A 21,342-nucleotide genomic window follows, 5' to 3' on the forward strand; every position below is an offset into this window, starting at 1 on the left:
CCCTGGTGGTCTGGCTTTTTATCATCTAATCCTAAGCCAGAAAGTTTAGTAGTCATCAAGGCTTCTTGTTCGAAGAAGTCTTCTGGTTCTTTCCCTACCATTCTGGGTGATAGGGATTCTAAAAAGATGGAGCGAGCTGCAAAGAAGGTGTTTTCTTCTGCGAGTATGGTACTTAAGTCCACTAATGCAACTTGCCTTCTTGGACGATATATCCATGCTTTGATGGACTCAGTTGAGCAATTGGCCCCGAAGTTGCCTGAGTAAAGCCGTGACAATTTCTTAGAAGCCTTTTCGGATTCGCAGGCTGCAGCACGTCAGGTGATTCAGTCGGGCATGGACACTGCCGACTCTGTGGCTCGTGTGATGGGGCCTTCTGTGGCTGCAAGGAGACAGGCATGGCTTAGAACATCTGGTTTCTCTGCGGATGTTCAGGCGACTTTGTTGGATTTGCCCTTTGATGGGTCACAGCTCTTTGGTTCAAAGGCGGATTCAGCCTTAAAGCATTTTAAAGAGAGCAGGGTCTCTGGGTCTCCAGGTGCAGTCTACAGGATACGGCTACAAGCGATATCGTGGATTTGGGAGGACTGCTTCCTTTTGTGGCCGCCAACAATCTCAACCTTCTATCCTCCCCCTTCTAAAGAGGAGGAGAGACTGCATTGTTTGGCCCCTAAGAGAGCTGTCAGCTTTTATTTGGATCAGACAAGAGATCTGAGGCTGGATGATCAGCTCTTCGTGGGCTATGTTGGGAAGATGAAAGACAAGGCTGCACACAAGAGGAATCTTTCCAGGTGGATTATCTTGTGCATCAAGATTTGCTACGCCCTGGCCAAGGATCCTCCTGAAGGTATCAGAGCTCATTCCACCATAGCTAAGTCTACTTCTTCTGCTTTGGCTAGAGGTGTTCCTGTTTCTGATATCTGTAAAGCAGCAACATGGGCCTCCCTCCACACCTTTGCAAAGCATTACTGCTTGGACTCTGAGGTTAGGAGCGATGGCCATTTTGCTCGCTCTGTTTTGCAGGATTTTATGGTCTAGTCAGGTGGACATCCTCCTCCGGGAGAGGTACGGCTTTGGGAGCCTATTCAAAAGGTGAGGAATCCACAGGCAGAAGTATCCATCAGAAGAACCAATTACTTACCTTCGGTAACTCTTTTTCTGGTGGATACAGTATCTGCCTCTGGATTCCTCACGGTCCTACCCGCCTCCGTGTTGTCCACTTGCTTTTACCAATTTTTTTAAAATTTTAATTGTTTGTTTTAATAATGAGAAATGCTTTTCCCTTGCCATTTCTCTTTGCCTTTATTGATTATGCATTTGTGATTTTACATATGTGTTTATACTTGGTATGTTATGTATATATTTGAAAATGTGTCGGTCCGCCCGTTTCCCTCGGTGGCACGTAAAAAATGGGTGAAACTGACGTCAGCACACCGACGAGGTCCTTTTGTGGCTCTGATGCGGTCATACGGTGCCGCGAGCGGAGCCTGTCGATTGTGACATCCTCATCGACGTGGGAGAACTAGGAAAGAATTTCCCGTGGAATGCTGGCGTAGGGGGTATTCAAAAGGTGAGGAATCCACAGGAAGATATTGTACCCACCAGAAAAAGCGTTACCAAAGGTAAATAACTTGTTCTTCTGTTCCAGAAACCCACATTAGCCTACCAGTTGGTGTCTGTGCTTAGTTTGCATTTGATTATTCTTGTAACCCAGAGTTTGCCCTTTACGTACATGCTTTTAGACTAATACTGTAGGACTCTCAGCCCATGTTCCTTTTGTATTTCTAGTATATGTTCTTAGACTTTATTCATCAGACCGAAGTAGAGAAACATGTTTGTTTATTTTTTCTAAAATGAAAAGTCTCATTTGAACAAGAACATTTTATGGAGTCCCGATCTGGTAGTCATGGTGCCCAGAAGTGCATTTTGATCAACAGTATCAAAAGCTGCAGTCAGGAGACTTCGTAAACTTGCTTCTAATTAGTCCAGCTTTCTTAGATCATTCTCAGCAGGGTTAAGAAGGACAGTTTCCTTGCCTGTGGCCCTCTCTGAAGTCAGAGTGATGAGGGTTTTGTAAATTGCTTCTATTAATGGACTGATTAAGTTGCTGGAAGACAAGTTTTTGAGTCTTTTTGTTAGGAATAGAAGCCACAGACAGTCCCAATACCTTTATGATAGGCTTTTGGTAATTTTTAAAATGCATTTCACAAGCCTTTTTTCTAAGAAATTATTTTCCACTATAGAGATTCTATATATGCTTGTATGTAAGGGAATTAGGAGTGGGCAAATCTACAAAAGAGCAACAAAGATATGAACAAGTGTTAAAACCCTGGAATACTATTAGAGATCATTGGCAGACAGGCAGATAATAGAAGCATTCATAAAGTGTGGTATAGTGTTCTCTCAAGAGGTCAGTTTTCAGACTCCTGAATTGCTGGAGTGTTTACACATATTTGATGTCTGGGAATGGTTTTCTGTGTAAGCGGTGTATAGAACAAGAATGTCTACATTTAAGGTTTATTGCTTACTGAAACTTTTTGTCTCCATTCTAGTGATCTCATATTGCACTATCTTCCTGTGGTGGTTGGTTTCTTGGACAAGGAGGTCGGGTAGTATTTCTGATGGTATTGTAGATTAGCTGTTTGCCTTTAAGATAACAAGAGGCAAGAGATAAAGCCATGTGTCTGTCAGTGTTGTAGTTTAACTTCAAGCCTCCGTTGAGACATGCGATTGTGAGTACGTGCTTGAGGAATACTAAAGTGGTGGCAGGTAGGCTACTGGTCAGTGTGTCAGGATTGGGCGTGCACTGTTCTGAATCAATTTATAGGAGAAAGGGTTTCATGTTTTTTTTCTGGAGGAGAGCTGATGACAACCGATTTTGTTTTTTTCTGGCTATGTGTTCTCTGAAATTGAGGCATGTGTCAAAAGATTTTGAATTGCCAGTCATTTGGGAGGTGCAGCTCTTTAGGATTGCCAAACGTAAATCTATTGTTGTTTGGCGCCATAGGCAAGCAGGAGGAACTCTGTTTTTGTTGAGCTGAGCATTTAGTAAATACATGGCATCCAATTCTAGATGGGCTTGACGCAGGTCTTGATCCACTGAATTAGATTTTTTGGGAGTTTAAGGTGGAGTTGAGTGCAATTGATCTATTGATGGATTTTGATGCTGTCAGTGAGTATGGATCCAAAAGGTTCCATATAGAGACTGAAGCTGATAGGAACAAAGATTGATGTCTGGCATACTCTGCAGGAGATGGGGAGTTCTTGGGATCTTGCAGTACCCCTGTCTATACGAACGGTTGGTGATGTTGCAGATGAACCATTGTGGAACTGTCAGAGAAACCTGGGCATGTTTCTTGGGTTTGAATCAGTGATTGATGGTTGTCTGTGCAGAGGTAGTTGATTAGGAGGGTGTCACTAGCTGCTTGAAGAGTAACTGTATCTGTCCTGGAGCATAGTCTGAAACTGGATTGATCGTTCAATAGAAGATTGTTGTAGATATGCTCCTTTAGTTGTCTATAGGTGTCCGATGGGGCAGAAGTTAGCAAGGTCACCTGGGTCCAGCTTTGGGTTTTTCTGCAGGCGACACTTCTCTCCTGATTTGAGTCTACTAGGCTGAGGGAAAGAATTGACAATGTTGAGAAGGCGCATAGTGAGAAGACTTCTTTGACCAGGTTGTGTCGCAGTTGATTCATTTATTAGATCGATTGTTTTTTGGAGGAAACTATCATTTTGAATGAGTCCTGTTTGAGGTTACTCACAAGTTGAAAAATTCTGTCTTAATTCGGTTTATGAGCTTCCATGTTTAAAAATAGGTACAGCATCAAATGTAATTAATAAACTAATATTTTAGTTAGCCATTTTAATATCATGTCCCTTGTGAGTAGGGCTGCAGGCCCTTTTCTTCCTAACTAAGATCCGTATATATTTGAGGTTTGAGATATCATGAATTCATAATCGGAACTAAAAACATCTGTGTGACTTACCTCTGTACGATTTCCCTCTTTGATGGACTTCACGTTGCTATTTAAAACCGCTATAAGACAGCATGGGACACTTTATTAAATTGTAATAAATTGTAATGAAAATAAGATTGTTTGTCTGGAGCCAGTGAATGAGTGAGGATATTTTTGCTTTATAATTTTGTAAACCAATTTGTAGATATTGATCTGAATCGGCTGCAGGTGAGTCTTCCTTGAACTATTAAATCAGTGTTCTGAATATTTCTCCTGTGTTTATTCACAGAGTGGATGTTGAATTTGTTGCTGGACACAATTCAAGATGAAAGGTCCCCTCCTTTACTTAGTCACCTGGCTTTCAAATTTCTATATCTAATTGCAAAGGTACAGTACACATTGTTTCTTGTTATTTGCTAAAATGTTGTAACTCATGGCCACCTAACTTCTCTCCAGTAGCCTGGACCACACTATGCCATGGCAGAGCAGTCACTTAGGCTAAAAGGTATTTCTAATGACCTGCACCAGCTTTTTTTAAAATCTGTTGTGCATGTTGCTCAGTGTCCGTTCTTAAAACTATAGTGAGCTAAAGCCCCAAAATACGGTCTTTAGTTCTGCGGCATACTAACGGCTTGACTTTCGAGTAAGTGAACAGAATTACACAGAGCCGTCCTCTGGGATTGAAACCTCCCTAAGGTTAATGAAGTGACAAAGTTCAAAGTGGAACACAGACCATAGAGTTTTAATGGTGTAATTAGCCAAATATTCAAGTTACTGCTCAACCTGGTGATTCACTAATCTTTTGTGGTACGTTGTACTTCTTATGCAAAAACACAACTAGAATGACTGTAGTACTGGTGCAAAAAAAATGTGGTTTTCTATAAATCGCCTAGCAATGTAGAGGCTACCTTAGGACAATAGACCTAGGAAGTTTGACAGCAATAGAGGGAAGCTTTGAAATAACCAAAATAATCGCAGAAATTAAAAAATGATATAGGGAATTTAGGTAAGGGGGAAACCTCGGGAGTAAATGCCCTCTCTTCTGAATTCGGCCATACTTATGCAGATATGTTAGTGCCTAAGCTAGCTAAAGTAATATACCAAGGTATACTAGAGAGGTGTCGCTCTTAGCTTTAGTAACAAGGTCGGGATAGTATCTTTACTGATGATACCCAGATGAGGTGCACTGGATAGTTCCACATGTTAATGTTGGGTAGGCGTATACCCCTGAAAATCTCTGTTTTAGGGATGTAAGATGTTCTCTGCCTGTTTTTGCATCAAGACGCCAGTGAATAACCAAGCTGTTCTACATTCTTGTAGTCAGTTGACCCTATACATTGTCAAATCAGGCATCTCCTTGTAGCTCTTCCCTATATCTGTTGGGGTAAGTTTAGATCATGAAAAGGATGGATACTATGGAATCTAAAGCCGTCTTGTGAAATGCATATATGAAAGTAGGCTGAGATGAAGTTGTATCTAAAGGTAGATGTATTCATCAGTTCAAGCAGGACAGGAACATTTGATGATAAGATGGTTATAGTTGTATCAGCAGTAGTATCAGCCCCACCGGGAGCAGTATCCCTGCTGCTCAGCCCTCATACAAGTTACTTTACATTCAACTAAACACACAAGAACACTCCGTGACATCACTCACACAATGGCCGAGCAGCAGAGTACAAAACACAGAGAAAGGACTAAACATAATGAAAGCAGAATACCATACACCTTCCTCCCTAAAGGAGACCATAACAAATAATGAGGCATGAGGGATGAAAGTGAGAACAAATACATAAAGAGAAAATAAATACAGATCGAAAGACTTAACACTCGCACCCCCATTCAACAATTGAAACATGTGTGCAACAATGAAAGCAACACATTAAACATAAAAGCAAATGGGTTTGAGCCCTTAGAAGTGTCCCAACACCCAGAACTACAAAATGCTTTGCGCACAACTGTAAATGCAAACTTGGAGCGAAAAAGCCCTCTAAATGTAGTTTGAGTAACAGTATCAGAAGGACCCATCACCACTCAGGAGAAATTTGAACGCAGCAAATGTCCACCACCAGACAACAGTAAATGGGCAAATGGAGCAAAGGTGCCCCGTAAATATGGTTTGAGAATCCACGCACAGAAGAACCCACCACCACTCAGAAAATGTTTGGATGCAGCAAATGCCACCACCTGGAAAAGCAAACAAAGATAAGGACGCAATATACTTTCAATAGCATTGCGTAATTCTCTTCAGGCGATGGAAGTAGATGCGAAAGCACTTCCATGACATCATCCTCCTCGCGTCTGAAAGGGTGAATGTGCTCAGCAGACTGAGAGACAACCATGCCAGCGCTCGAGAAAGGAATCCCAAGAGACTTTAAACGATGCACTCTGAAGACAACAGGTGAGGCTTGCGCTTACAAACATGCGCTGAAGCAGATTGTGGCAGTTTCAAGCGCTCGCCCCACAGCTCTCCCAAGAGCTCATTAATTATAAGAAAAGTACTCACGGCATAGGCAGAGTCCAGAATCCATTTTACCACACACAAGTGCACTGTTGACTGCAGAGTGAAAGCAGGTGAAATCATGTTAAGCCTATCCAGCTTCTTCAAGTCATGCTGCTGCAACTCACCAGCTGTAGAATGTCATGACACTGATGCTTTAGGAAAATCACCATGATCACCGTTGAAGTAGATCAAAACATTCAAATGCTGGTATAAATCTAAAAAATGCTGCTGGTACAGTTAACGGTCCGATCTCTTTAGACACTAGATAAGCATGCCAGTAACAGACCAGCATGCACAAGTCCTTTTTGGCTCCAATGCCAACGTGATCTTCGCTCAGCAGCACCATTATAAATGCCCTGGTGTAGAGTCAAAGATCACAAATGAATTGATGATAAATGTAAGTTTATTGGAAATAAAGAAGCACTCCCTGGAACATAACTGAAGGCTCCGGAGAGTAAGCGGTAACTGACTTCACCATAACTGTATGACATAGAATGTACAGTAATACACTGTGCTGTGTAGCGAGACAGGTATATTCAAATGATACACTGTGCTGTGTAGCGAGACAGGCATATTCAAATAACAATAAATGCACGAGGTACACCAGATGCATGCGCGAGCAAATACACGCGCATGTAAACACAACACACCTTCCTCCCTTATAAAATGAAACAAAAGAGAGAGAAAAAAAAAACAATAACAAAAGAAAAATAAATAAATAAAACTTAAAATTTTCCTATCATGTAAGCAACAAAATCTGACAACCACTTTGGTTTCCTAGTAGCTCTTCTCTGTAAAGAAACATTGTGACTATGAATAGATTGGGGAAGAGATTGGACACCCATATCCTGATTGAAGTTACTACTACTGGAACAACAAGGGGTAGCAGCCATGTCACTACAAACAATGTTTCCACTTACGTCCTCATCCAAATATGAAAAATCAGAATGTTTTAAAGTAGGTTCCTTACAATAAACATCCTTATCCGCCTTGAGAATAGCGATCCTACTGAGATTCCAAACTTTATTATCTGATAATCTCACTGAGTTTTTTAAGATCTCAATGACTTCAAAAGGACCCATAAATGAACTTTCTCCTTTCTTGACCTTCCAGGGTTTTTTAACCTTAACCATCATGCCAATTTCCACTTTAGGATCCATTTTAGAACCACATTTTCCATCAAAATACTTCTTATTGGTACAATGGGTACGAGTAAGATTCTCTTGAACCTTTCCCAAATCCACATTAGAAGAAGTTGACTTCACTAACCATGATGGATTCACCTTAGTTCTAGGAATTCTTCCCCTCATGATTTCAAAAGGAGAATATCCAGTCATTGAATTCATGGTCGTTCTGTACATCCAGACTTTCTTAAAAATTTCAACTTCCGATTTCTTGTCATCATTACCAACAGATTGTATAGCACCCTTCAAAACTCTATTGAACCTCTCTATTACTCCATTCCCACTCGGGTTATATAAAGAAGTGGTAGAATGGACTATGCCAAGCCTTGAAAAATAATCATTGGCCTTTTTTGAATTGAATTGAACTCCATTGTCTGATATAATCCTTACTGGTAGCCCTTCTTCAATAAAAACTTTATCAAGAAAACCCAAAACAGAATCAGTATCTATTTTATGAACAATTTTGATAATGGGCCATTTAGAGAAAATGTCAATAGCTGCAATGATGTACTTAGAATCACAACCAATGGGACCCATAATGTCTATAGCAATGGTCTCCCATGGATTGCTAGGAATGGTATGCACTCCCATATTTGGTTTAAGAGTAACTAATGACTTGTCAGAATTCGCACAAACAACACAGTTCCTAACTAATCGTTCAATAAACACATCCATGCCTGGCCACCAAAACAAATGCTTAACTTGTTGTTTAGTCCTGACCATGCCACTATGACCCTCATGGCCTTGTAAAACTATAATCTTCCTCACACCCACTGGTGGAACAATGCGTTCACCTCTTTTAATGACATTTTCACAACAAGAAAGCTCTGCTCTCACCTCCCAGAAACTCTTCAATTCTGAATTAAGATACTTCTTATCAGGCCAAACACCAGTGATGTAGCTAGCCACATTCTTTAAAACCTCATCGTCTTCAAATTTGTCCCTCCAAAGAGTCTGATCAATAGAAATGGGACCCTCATCATGAATCATGGCGATCTGAAAATCATCCCATTCATTGTGCAAATCTTCCTGAATGGGTAAAGGCATCCTTGATAGAAAATCAGCAGATACATTTTCCCTACCAGGTACATATTGTATATCATAAATAAAATCCTGTAAACGCATAGACATGCATGCAATGCGGGCTGAAGCTCTTAACATCCCTTCAGTAGTGAGAAGACGTACTAACGGTTTATGATCACTCCTCAGTATACATTCCTTACCCCAAACAAACACCCTGAAATGTTCCAAAGCTCAAATGCACGCTAAAGTCTCCCTTTCTATCGTGGAATATTTTTCCTCAGCAGGAGTAAGAGCCCTGGAAGCATGTGCAATGATGACTTCTCTTCCTTCCTTAGTTTTTTGGGTAAACACAGCCCCCAGCCCTTTTGAGCTAGCATCAGTAGTAATGACATTTTGTAAAGATGGATCGAAACAAGAAAGTGCATTCGGAGAACAAATAGTACTCTTCACATCACAAAATTCCTTCTCACATTCATTTGACCATTCAAAAGTAACTCTATTCTTAATCAACTGTCTAATATTATATGTTCTACATGAAAAATCAGGTATATACCTGGCATAAAACTCAACTAGTCTTAAAAAGGATCTTACATCATCCTTAGACTGAGGATGAGGAGCAGACTCAATGGCTTCTAAAAGAGAGGGTTTTGGTTTGATACCTTCTTCACAAAGTTCATGGCCTAAATAATTTACAGAATGAACACCAAATTTGCATTTCTCATACTTAATGGTAAGGCCATGTACATTTAGTGCGCCTAAAACTTCTTCTAGAGCAGCAATGTGATTGTCTTTGTCATCATTGAACACCAAAATGTCATCTTGAAAACAGATGGCATTTTTGCAATCCTTTAAAATGTCCTGCATAACCCTCTGAAAAATTGCAGCTGCAGACGCCAAACCAAAAGGCATCCTATTGAATCTGAAACAACCAAATGGTGTAATAAACGCAGTTAGATCCTTACTTTTCTCATTTAGCTCTATCTGGTGGTAAGCAGCAGATAAATCGATGGTTGAAAAAAACTTTGAACCACCAACCACAGATAACATTTTAGAAATGCGGGGAAGGGGAAATTGATCTACAACAATATTATTGTTGAGATGGCGAAGGTCAATACAGAGTCTTACCTTGCCATTGGCCCGTCTGGCAACTACTATGAGCGAAACCCATTCAGACGATTCGATCCTTTCTATTATGCCACCTTCCACTAAAGCATCTAATTCATTTTTTACTTCTTCTCTAACAGCAAAGGGAATATTCCAAGCTTTATGCACCTTAGGACAAGCATTTTCTTTTAAACGGATTTCATGTTTAAAATTGGTTAACCTCCCAATGCCCTTTGAAAAAACATTTGGAATTTTTTTTAACATCAGAGAAGAAATTCCATTCTGTTCATCAATTAACATTACAGGATTGGGACTGTTAGGATTCAATATAATATCAAGTTTGCCCAGGTCAAACCAGCTAAGTCATGAAGGACCTTTTTTTGAAACGTACAACTTTGCAATACACTTTCTGTTTTTAAATCTGAAGACTAAAGATCTGAATCCTAAAATGTCTATCCTTCCACCAGAGTACCCTTCAGGATTGATGTCACTTTTCTCTAAGTGGCTACCTAATCTTTGCACAAATAGCTTCTTCCAGGCAGATTCACACACAATAGAATAAGGTGATCCAGAATCAGCATACATGTTGATTTTTACACCTCCAATAACCATATCACATAATGGCTTTTTCTTAATGCTGGTATCATTTACATTCAGAACCACGGACTCTTTTACATTCAAAACAAAGGAACAGTCGTTAGTCATCTGTGAAAGCTTCATCATCACTATTGTCACTTTGCTCAATACATTTCACCTTCTGGTTAATTTTGCCCCTTCTGCATGCAGAAGTAAAATGTCCCATTAGACCACAATTTGAGCATTTTTGTTTTAAACCAGGACAGACTTTGTTATTTGCCAAATGTGATTTGCTGTTGCATCTGAAACATTTTAGGTTATTCTTGAAATCTTCAGAATTACTCTTGGGTGAAAATGTTTGTTTCTTTTTTGAAGAATCCTTATTCTTATTATCATATTTAGGATTAATCTTTGAAACAACATCTTTACTAATAGAGACTTCTTTCCCTTTAACCTGTTGTGCACTTCTGCATGAAAGTTCCGCTTTTCTTACAATTGATATAACAAAATCTAGATTCTCATCACCATTGATCTTTCTTGTATAACAAAATCTAGATTCTCATCACCATTGATCTTTCTTGTATAGTTTCATTTCTGGAGTGCATAACAACTTGATCTCTAATAAGGTCTTCTTGTAAATTTCCAAATTTACAATCTAATGCTAGAGTCTTTAAGGAAGATACAAAATTGTCAACAGACTCCTCACTTAACTGTTTTCTCTGGAAAAACTTATACCTAGATATTCCTATACACACCTTAGGAGAACAATACTTATCAAAATCGTATACAGCCTTATCAAAAACATTCATATCACCACTGGCTTGCGATACAGGTAATTGATTGAAGGCCTTTAGACCTTCAGGTCCTAAGCAATGCAAAAAAATACCTTTCTTTTCTGGAGCTTTCATCTTCCCATTGGCATCTAAAGTTTCAATATAGTTTAAGAAGTAAGCCTTCCATTCAATCCAAGGCATACAAGGAGAACTACCTGCTGACCAATAACTTTGTGGTGGAGCAAGAGTATAACCCTGTGCACACATAGTTAAGAAAATGTGAAAATTGAATTACACTTAATATTACGCTCTGTATATCTAGTACTCTAATAAATAAATAAATATACATTAAATATATGTTCATCAGTATTCGTTGAGTAATTTTCTTTGAGCAATTTCAATGAAGGAATAAAGTACTTGTGAAGGAAGTAATGAGGTACTTGTAGATGGTTGTAGAAAAGAATAAACAGTCACACGATCCTTGAATAAGTAGGACGTTTTTCCGTTTTCACTACTTATTGTAATTGAATCAAGAAAATAAAATGAAAAAAAAATCACCTCTTTTCATTCCCAAAAGTCACCTCTTTCCATTCCCACTTCGTATTTAGTGAGCCGTATTTTTATCGTTTCCAAACGGAGAATTTAAAGTCACCTCTTTCCTTTTCATTCACAATCAATCGGAGAGTAGCGTCTCCGAGGAAGTACTTCAACTGCTTCCGCCCAAAATCATTCACGCGTCATCACAGGGATCAAGGAGACGGTGTTCGCGCACACAACGCAGGGCGGGGAACCGAGAAGAGACTTTCCAGAGTTTGAAGAAAAGAGTGAATAAATAGATTCCAAACCTCAATAAGGTATCTCCGTTTGACTTGTAGACGCCGAAAATTCCTTCTGTATTCAATAAAAACGTTCACCGATGTTCATTGAAAATGAGTTTAAAACGTAAAATAAACCAGGAAATGCTTCTAGATAGTTCGTAGATGCTCCGTCCCTCGTCGCCAAATTGTAGAGTCAAAGATCACAAATGAATTGATGATAAATGTAAGTTTATTGGAAATAAAGAAGCACTCCCTGGAACATAACTGAAGGCTACGGAGAGTAAGCGGTAACTGACTTCACCATAACTGTATGACATAGAATGTACAGTAATACACTGTGCTGTGTAGCGAGACAGGTATATTCAAATGATACACTGTGCTGTGTAGCGAGACAGGCATATTCAAATAACAATAAATGCACGAGGTACACCAGATACATGCGCGAGCAAATACACGCGCATGTAAACACAACACCTGGGCTAAGGCTGTCTGTGGAACAGACGATGATGGGGCTCCCAGGCGCATTTCCTCTTAGCAGGCTTAAACAGGCTCTCTCAAAAGTACTCTTAGAAGTCTCTTCTCCTCTTTTGTAGCAATGATGACTCCTAATTAATTTCAGTAATGTCCTTATCTCCCAAGTGAGTCCTTTTCCGCTCGTCGCCTTTGTGAAATGCATGAATGAAAGTAGGCTGAGATGAAGTTGTATCCAAACGGTAAATTTATTTTTCAGTTCAAGCAGGACAGGAACTTTTGATGATACGATGGTTATAGTTGTATCAGCTGTAGTTTCAGCCCCACCGGGAGCAGAATCCCTGCTGCTCAGCCCACATACAGCAAGTGACTTTTCATTCAACCATACACACAAGAACACTCTGTGACATCACTCACACAATGGCTGAGCAGCAGAGTACAGAACACAGAGAAAGGACTAAACATAATGAAAGCAGAATACCACACACCTCCTTGACTTCAGGCTTCCACATTCTCTCAAGATCTCTGCAAGCCCTATTTTGAGGCCACTACAGAAGGCCATGGTGGCAGAATTGCTCTTGTCCATTACAATTGGTTGCGAGATAGTGGCAGGGAAGAAGGTGGCAAGGTTGTTGGGCCTGCTTATCGCGAAAACCTATCGGACTGTCTGTAGGCTTCCAAACTATATCTTATAGGCACAACATGTGCTTAGAGCTGAGATTATTAAAACAAGAACTTGCCATGAAAAGATCTTTTTTAAAATGTGCCATAGATTCAGACTTACAGTGGACAACTCGCTAGCTTCATGTGTTTGGCTCGAAATAAGCTGAATTCAAAATCAATATTTAGCCGCTAGGCATACGTTACAAGCCCACGGCCTATGGTTTACCAGTGATCCAGCAGAAGCGGCATATTTTTTTATAATCCTTTTCAATATCTCAAATATATCATGAACAAATACTCTATCATAACCAAGTGTTTGGGCCCATGGAAAAATGTATACCCACCTACAAATATCATGTCCTCCGATAGATCTTTGGTAGCGCTAATAAGGACTCCAATGATGAGAGACGGATGCCATTTCCTTCTTGAGGCTCTATAATGAAGAAAAAGCCTAACCTTCAACAAATAGTCACAATATGCATTCTGTAAATTAATTAATAAATAAAGGCAAACTCTGTATACTTATCAAGCCACTTTTTTATTTTTATAAATCTTTTTAATAAACCGTCTCGACATGAGGTACAAATTCACAGAATTACTTGAGGGTTACAGTGAAATCAGGTTACATACAATACAGCAGAATGATGCATTGGAATTCACGGGGATGGGGGATCAAGCCACTTTTATCTGATTAATTCAAAATATGAATGGTCAATACACAAAGTACATGTTATATTTCAATTCCCTGTTATTTTAATCTTACAGGCAAAATCACAATAACAAAATACAGTTCATAGCAAATAAATCATAAAATCAATAACAAGTGTGAGAGGAGAGAGAGGGAGACAAAATAACTATTTAATTGCAAATCAATATGCAATTCAGAAATGCATACAAACCTAGATTAAATGAACTACTGCTCAGGGTGCAATAGTCTGAAGTAGCTAACCCTTCAGCCGGAAAGATATGGCTTGAGCAACATCACCAGCCGATGAAGTGCAAAATCAGGATATTTGGACCAACAGCATGTCACGCCCAAAATTTTGCAAGGATAATAGCCAGCCAGTGTAGCATAGAGAGTGCAGCAGCAAAGGGCTCTCTTCTTGTTGAAACGGCTACTGACAAAATGTTTGCCCATGAAAATAGTTATAACTCAAAAAGTTCCTAAATCCAATCCCCAAATATTTCATTTTCACAGTTCTACACAATTTTATGTGTTAAGTACATGAGGTGATCATTTCTCCAAGCTAGGTCCTCCGGGACTTAATAAACCAGTCCATTGTTTAACTGGGTGATGTTTTTCTCACTTTGGAAGCAGGAAATACAACAATTCAATTCCATATCCACTCGCTCGTTTCCACACCAACTTGCAACCGAGTCGACACAAATATTCATAGAGAGAAATTCTCTAACCGTAGGAAGGAAACTAGTGATATGACTACACGCAGCTAAAGCTTATAAATCAACATTTTTAGAAATGATGGACAAAATACATTCTTCTGAGGCCTACGTTACAAAGAAAGAACTAGCACTAGCAGAGGTTTTTGAGGCCTTCATAGAGAAACCATAAATCGTAGTTTTTTTTTTTAAGCGTAAAACACACTACAGTTAAGAAAAACAAGAAGATATATACGAAAGTAGACATTCAATGGTTTATTATTCTAATTAAACTCATAAGTATAATCTAATTTCAAAACTGGAAGCTTTTATTAATCAATCACTTTCTTGTTATGAAAAATAAAAAAACATAATTGTGAAACATTTTACTCTAAACATTTTCATTATTATTTTCAAAATTCTACTTGCAAGCTTGACTAGCACATTTATCAAGTTTCTCTCTCGTGTTATTTTAGTTCCATGAAATCACATATTTTTCTATGCTTTCTGCACATTTATTATTGTAGCTTCTGATTATTAAACATGTCATGTCTTTCTTGCTTGTCTTCCCGTTGTACTTTTAAAAGTTTCACTTTTTAATAATTTTCACACTGTTAGTGATGTTTTTTTTAAACACACGCATGAACAGACTAGATGGAGCATGATTATTCTCAGAAATCATGTTCCATCAACAGGGACTCAATGGGAGAGTTTTTAAAAAAAACTCAACAAATCCACCAGATTTCCTTCCTTGTAAGAAGATAAATTAACCTTGGTGAAGCAAGTGCATGCTTGGCAAATCATCAGTTATTACAAGTTTCCAAAACTCACAGCCATATTTCGAGCTTGGATTCCCATTTCACATTAAAGTTAATGCGCCTTCGCCTAGAAATCCAACCAGCTTTGGACCAATTACCCAGCTAGTCAAAACCTGCCAAGACATTTGACAAATAAAATTTGTTTAAAAAAAAACTAAAAAAAACTCTGCCAAGACAGATTACAGTATCTGCATCCTGGAAAAAAGTCTCTAACACATGTCCTCTGTACCTACCCAGCAATGTTGTCAGACCGCAGAACGATGCTGCTTGGTGCCTTTTATCAGGCAGCCATTTGAACATGGAGCCAAGCCCTTTCAGCGGAGCTTAAACCAGAATATACACATGCATCCGTATGGTAAAGTAGTTGGAAATATTTTAAGCCAGAACAAAGATCCTTGTGGGGAAATGAAGGCTCCTCGTGGCTCCGCAATAGAGATGTCACTAAGGGCTCCCAAAACCAAAGACACTTTAGCAAAATTTGCTCAACAGCTGCCACACCCCACCCATATTTTAACTGGAGATTGATAGTTATGTGGTAGACGCAAATGACATTGCATCAGCGTATAGCCTCTTGAGTCATTTGATGCCAGCAGGATGATAGCAGACTACAGACCAGTAAGGTCCATTACGGTTGAGCATTGTCACTTTGCCAAACTTTTTTGCATAGCTATGCGGATGGCCAAGCACTGCCATGTTCTACTGAGCACAGTCTTTTCCAATAAATTCTGCTCAGTTATGTCCATGGCCTAGCATCATCACTTTAATATACTCTGCACAGCTCATGACTTGCCACTTAACCAGAATTTGATGACTTTTAAACTGTATTTTATGTGTTTTTTAACCCAAATGAATGAGTAATTACTACGTACTCATTTAGAGTTTGCAATTATTACCGAATATTCATTATTTTATGGTTGTTTTTAGTGCTTTGATGATGTAATGGTTTAAATGAACTGTGCACTTTAGAAATAAATTCGCCTTGACTAAAAAACAAATTGAAATTCACCAATTATTGCTCTATAACTCATGCACTCGCCACCCACTGCTTATACCTTCATATCATACATCTTTCATGACAAAATCTATGACAACACTTTGTACGGTGGGGGTGCGAGTTATAGTTACTTCAGGGCTTGAGTTGTATTTGCTTCAGTTAACTATTAACTGGTGAATTTCAGTGTTTGTATTATGTTATATAACAAGTGGCTTAGGGACCTAACTACAATGGCAATTTCAACTTTTTCTTTTCAGTGTATAAGTATATATATATATATATATATATATATATATATATATATCCTAATGGCAGTCGCCTGTAGGTAGTTATAGTTAGGACCTAGTTTACAAAGGAGAAGCGTTTTTTGACTTGACTATTCCTTTTGGCACCGGTTGACGAATCTACACAATCTTTTCCCAAAAAAGTGTCAAAGTAAGTTCTGTTGTGCATTGGAAGTTTCGGAGTGATCCATTAAGTGGGGCCAAGATAAAGGGGGTTAAAAGAAAGTGATTTCCCATTTTAATTCCCATCAAACGCGTAGTCAAACCTACAGCCCGAAACGTTGGCTGGAATTACACCAAATTTGGCAGAAAGGTAAATGTTGTTACACAGAGTGATCTTTTTGTTATTTGGTGCAAATCCGTTTAGTAGTTCTAGAGAAATGTTAGTTGGAAAGTATAGTCATATCTCTTGTCACAAATGTTTTGTGACGATTTCACAATCACCAATGCGTGTGTCAAGAAGTACCTGAATCTCCACGGAAGCAGTATGGACACTTTTTTGCCAAGGCCCGCTCACCGGTGCCGCCACCAAATATTTATGGTAATGCCCACCAACAAGGGGGATAGGGGAATGGGACACAGAAGAGACAGACACATGATGGTGATAACTCTCTCACTAAATGGAACCTTCTCTGGAAAGTGTCTTCTTATGTTGCAACCAACTAGTATCGATCCCAGTAGAGGAACCACCTAATGCACAGAGGGAAAAAGGGAAATAAAAAAAAAATCTTCTCTACAACCTATCCTGCTATCCTATAGGTATAACTAAGTCCTGCCAATAACTCCTGTAGACTTTGCCTCTCTTCTGTAGTTAATTAGCAAGATAACAATATTATCATGCACAGTTCTTTGGGTAGTATTCAGAAGGACTGTAATTAGAATGCCACTGTTCTCTCTCTCTCATGTTCTGTGCTGGATGATGAACAGCAACTACAACTCCTCATAGGATCACTTGCGAAGGTTAAGCGCAAAAAGGAGCAGGGAAGGAAAAGGTAGAGCGAAAAGATAGGAACGCTCGCAATAGGGAGGAAAAGGAGAACTGTTCTGAGTGCTAGCCGGAATCTCTTACTGACTTTCAGTTGACTGCGAAATTCGGAATCCAGACGCAGCACAGATGAGGAGCTGAAGCGACCTCTCCTTGCCACAACACTATCCTTTGAAACTCTTCCATTCTGGAACAGTGCTAACTGAGTCTGCTAAGGTAAATGGAAGGCTGACTCAGAATTACGGTGATTATTTAGTTCACCGCAACAAGGACGGAATGCCTCTCTAAGCCTAGAGGGCAAATGAAGTACCAAACTCCAAATGCTGTCACAAATAGTCTGCCTCCCACTCTGTGAAGAGGAGCGGATTGGAACAAACTTCTCTCAGGAAAGTCTTCATTGAAGTGCGCAGTGAAATGCGCGCGCACTCGTTTTAAGCCCCTCACTTCAAAACATGCAGAAACTCAGGTAAAAGCGGCAGCCATCTTGCAACCTCACGAGTCCCATGTAAACCTACAGGTTCCTATAGTGATTGATCATTTGAGGCTTCACAAGGATCCCTGTTCTCTTCTGTTTTTTCAGACTTCCTAAAAGTACAGATCCTACGCTAGCCTGATTCCTGACTGTACCCACTCTCGGATGCCGTGTGTGGAATCTCCGTAAAAGTCGAGGGGCATGGACATCTACAGCTAATTCCCATGACCTATCCTCAGGCCCATAACCTATCTAGTCACCTAGGTAGTAAAGCCTCCCTTTAGTTCTTTTAGAGTCAAGGATATCTTTTACTTCATACTCCGTATGCCCATCTATCAATAGAGTGCTGGTGGGCTTAGCTACCCTGGTATTGGGAGCACTATTCTTTAGTAGAGATACGTGGAAGACTGGATGGATGCCTGAATTAGAGGGTAATTTTAATTTTACTGTGACTGGACCCAGTATTTTTTCTATCTCATAAGGTCCCACAAAGCGTGGTTGGAATTTTCGATTACTGTTTAGATGAAGATGACGCGAAGACAACCAAACCTGATCTCCCATCTGGCATTCTGGTGCAAGCTTCCGATGTTGATCTGCCTGTTTCTTGTAACCCACCTTAGCCTTGACTAAATTGGACTCTGCTAGCTTACGAGTATGGAGCAGGTCTTTCATTAAGTCTCCTTGTCCAATAAAGGGATTGGGATGTCTGCCATAGTTTAAGAAAAAGGGAGAGAACCCCGTAAAATGTTTTTTTTGCGTTATTAAATGCACATTCTGCCATCCAAAACAATTCAGACCAATTACCCTCCTGCTCCAGAAGGAACATCCTGAGATATTGCTCCAACTCTTGGTTGACCCTTTCTGTTTGACCGTCTGTCTCAGGATGATAACTGGTAGAGTGTCTGACTTTTACTCATAGGCCAAGCATGAAGGCTCTCCAAAAGTGGGACACGAACTGGGAGCCTCTATCAGAGATCAAAATCTTTGGGACCGGCCCATTGGAATGCTTACAGAGGAGATATTTGTGCCCCCCTCAAGAAGTACACAGCAAAGATCCTCCCTCCCCGTGATTTCCACCAAAATTGTTTACAGTAATTATATGCTATTTCCCTTGTAACTTGCTGTAACCAGCCTACTAATCATTGTGACTATGTACCATCATGTCGAGATTGTTTAATAAAAAGATTTATAAAAAAAAATCTTTGGGACCCCTTGTACCTTGACAATGTGCTCACTGAATTGCTTGTCTAAATCATTAGCGGTGGGGTTCCCTCTTAAAGGAATGACATGGCTCATCTTTGTGAATGTGTCTACACAAACGAACACAGTGTTGAACCCATGGCTTGGAGGTAATTCGACTATCAGATCCATAGTGATAGTATGCCAAGGTTGGGAAGGGGTGGGTAAAGGATGTAATAATCCTTGAGGAGCTTGTCTCATGGCCTTCCTCTGGCACAGATTTAGCAAGTACCCACATATTGCTTAACATGAGACTGAACTTCTGGCCACCAGAAATAACGTTGAATTAGTTGAAGAGTCTTTAACACCCCTTTGTGCCACGTTAAAGGTTGATCATGACACGCTTGTAGAGCTTTCGCTTGAAGTTTTGCAGTTGGTAAGAACAAGGCACCGTTGAAATAGTGCAATTGATCAATGACTTCTCTTCCAGAATCTTGTAGAGTCCAATCGAATATCTCTTCTGGGATCAAATTATTCTTTACCTCTTCCTTAAAATCCACCAAATCGATGGTACAGATCATTTCTCTGGTATGATGGTTTGTTGGATCACAGGAGGTTCTTGGATTTCTGTTTGAATCCGGGACAAGGCATCAGCCTTTCCATTTTTGTTTCCAGGGCGGTAGGTAATCACAAAATCAAAGTCTGCGAAGTAGAGAGACCATTGTAATTGTCACAGGGTCATGGTTTTGGCAGTCTTTAGAAACTGCAGGTTCTTTTGATCAGAATATACAGTGACTGTTGAGCTTGGCGCTAAACTTTTTGCCTTTCTCCTAGCCTTTTTTCTGTAAAGGTGTTGGTGGTTTTAGGGCTCTGGGCACTTTAACGCTGCTGTCCAGTGTAAAGTGCGTGTGCTCTCTGTGTAAATATGGTAAGGATTGGTCTACACCTGTTAGGTAAATTAAATATACCAGTCAGTTGCTTGCAAAGTGGTATCTCACATACCCAGGGCTGTTAAATTAAATGCTACTGGTGAGCTTGCAGCGCTGGTTGTGCCACCCACCAAAGTAGCCTGTCAACCCTATCTCAGGCCTCTGCCATTGCAGGGCCTGTGCACGCAGTGTTACTGCCACTGTGACGTGGCACCTAAAGTGTGTGCCATGTCTGTGACCCCCCTTTTACTACATGTCAGTCACCCCTGAGGTAGGCCCTAGCTAGCCTTAAGGGTAAGGTGCATTTTAGGTAAAAGATAGGACATGTACTCTTAAGTGTGTGATATATCCTGGTAGTGACAGACAGCCATTTTGGTTTCTAACTACTGTGGGGCTGCCCGCCCATAGGAATGCATTGGGAATTCCCTGATAAGTGTTTCAGTGGTAATTCCTGATATGAGAGGAGCAGCGTGGTAAAGTTTGGTATGTTTGGAATAGTGATAATAAATGCTACGCAATGGTGTGTGCAGATTTATTATAACTGTTTTAGAAATGCCACTTTTAGAAGTTGGTATTTGTGTGTGCTATGTGTCTGCCTGCCAGATGGGAATTGCATGTCTGGCTTTTGAGTGACAGGGGCTGGTGAGGTGTGTGTGGCTCCAGGAGGGGCAGGGTGAGTCTGCGCTAGGCAGAATGGGACATCTGCATTTGGAGTAGTGGGAAGAGAAGTCCCTGGTCCCTGAATAGGTATGTGCCTAGCCTGTACAATGCTGCTCTGCCACCCTGTGGTGTATCTGATGACGAGCCCCCACCTGACAAAGGGACCTGACAAAAGTGTAGAGGAGCCTTGTAAACAAAGTGCTCCAATTCCCCCCTGAACCAGTTTAGGCTAGTTCCCCCAAGCCCTGTGGCAGGGCAGACAAAGAAAATGTGTAATATAAATATACGGGCTGTGACCACATGAAGTGAGCTGCTTGGGTGCTTACTTGCAGCCAGTAGGCTGCTGGGATACAGAAGGAACCACCACTAAGGATTCCCTGTGCTGTGGAGACCCAGTGTGCTAGCTTGCCTGTGCCAGCGATGCCCTCGCCTGGAGGGAGGAGCTGCCTGCTCCCTGCTGGTGTCTGGGAGACAGGCATTGGTGCATACTGTTGCCCCTGAAGAGAAGGGGTCTTGCCCACTGTAAGCGCGTTGTGAGCGCTTCATCTGTGGGCCACCTTTGAGCCCTAGAGGGAGGCT

General features: G+C 40.3%; 1 protein-coding gene across 2 annotated transcripts in view; it reads left to right on the forward strand.

Annotated features, from left to right (window-relative positions):
* TBCD (tubulin folding cofactor D) overlaps positions 1-21,342 on the forward strand; it is a 2,218,561-nt gene that overhangs the window by 77,068 nt on the left and 2,120,151 nt on the right. For both annotated transcript variants that reach the window (XM_086930600.1, XM_086930601.1), the window contains exon 4: positions 4,243-4,340. In XM_086930600.1, coding sequence (XP_086786726.1) covers positions 4,243-4,340 — 98 coding nt within the window. The remainder of the gene's footprint in view (positions 1-4,242; positions 4,341-21,342) is intronic.

Source organism: Lissotriton vulgaris, chromosome 7 (genome assembly GCF_964263255.1).
Source record: "Lissotriton vulgaris chromosome 7, aLisVul1.2, whole genome shotgun sequence".
In the NCBI taxonomy this organism is placed as follows: Eukaryota; Metazoa; Chordata; class Amphibia; order Caudata; family Salamandridae; genus Lissotriton; species Lissotriton vulgaris.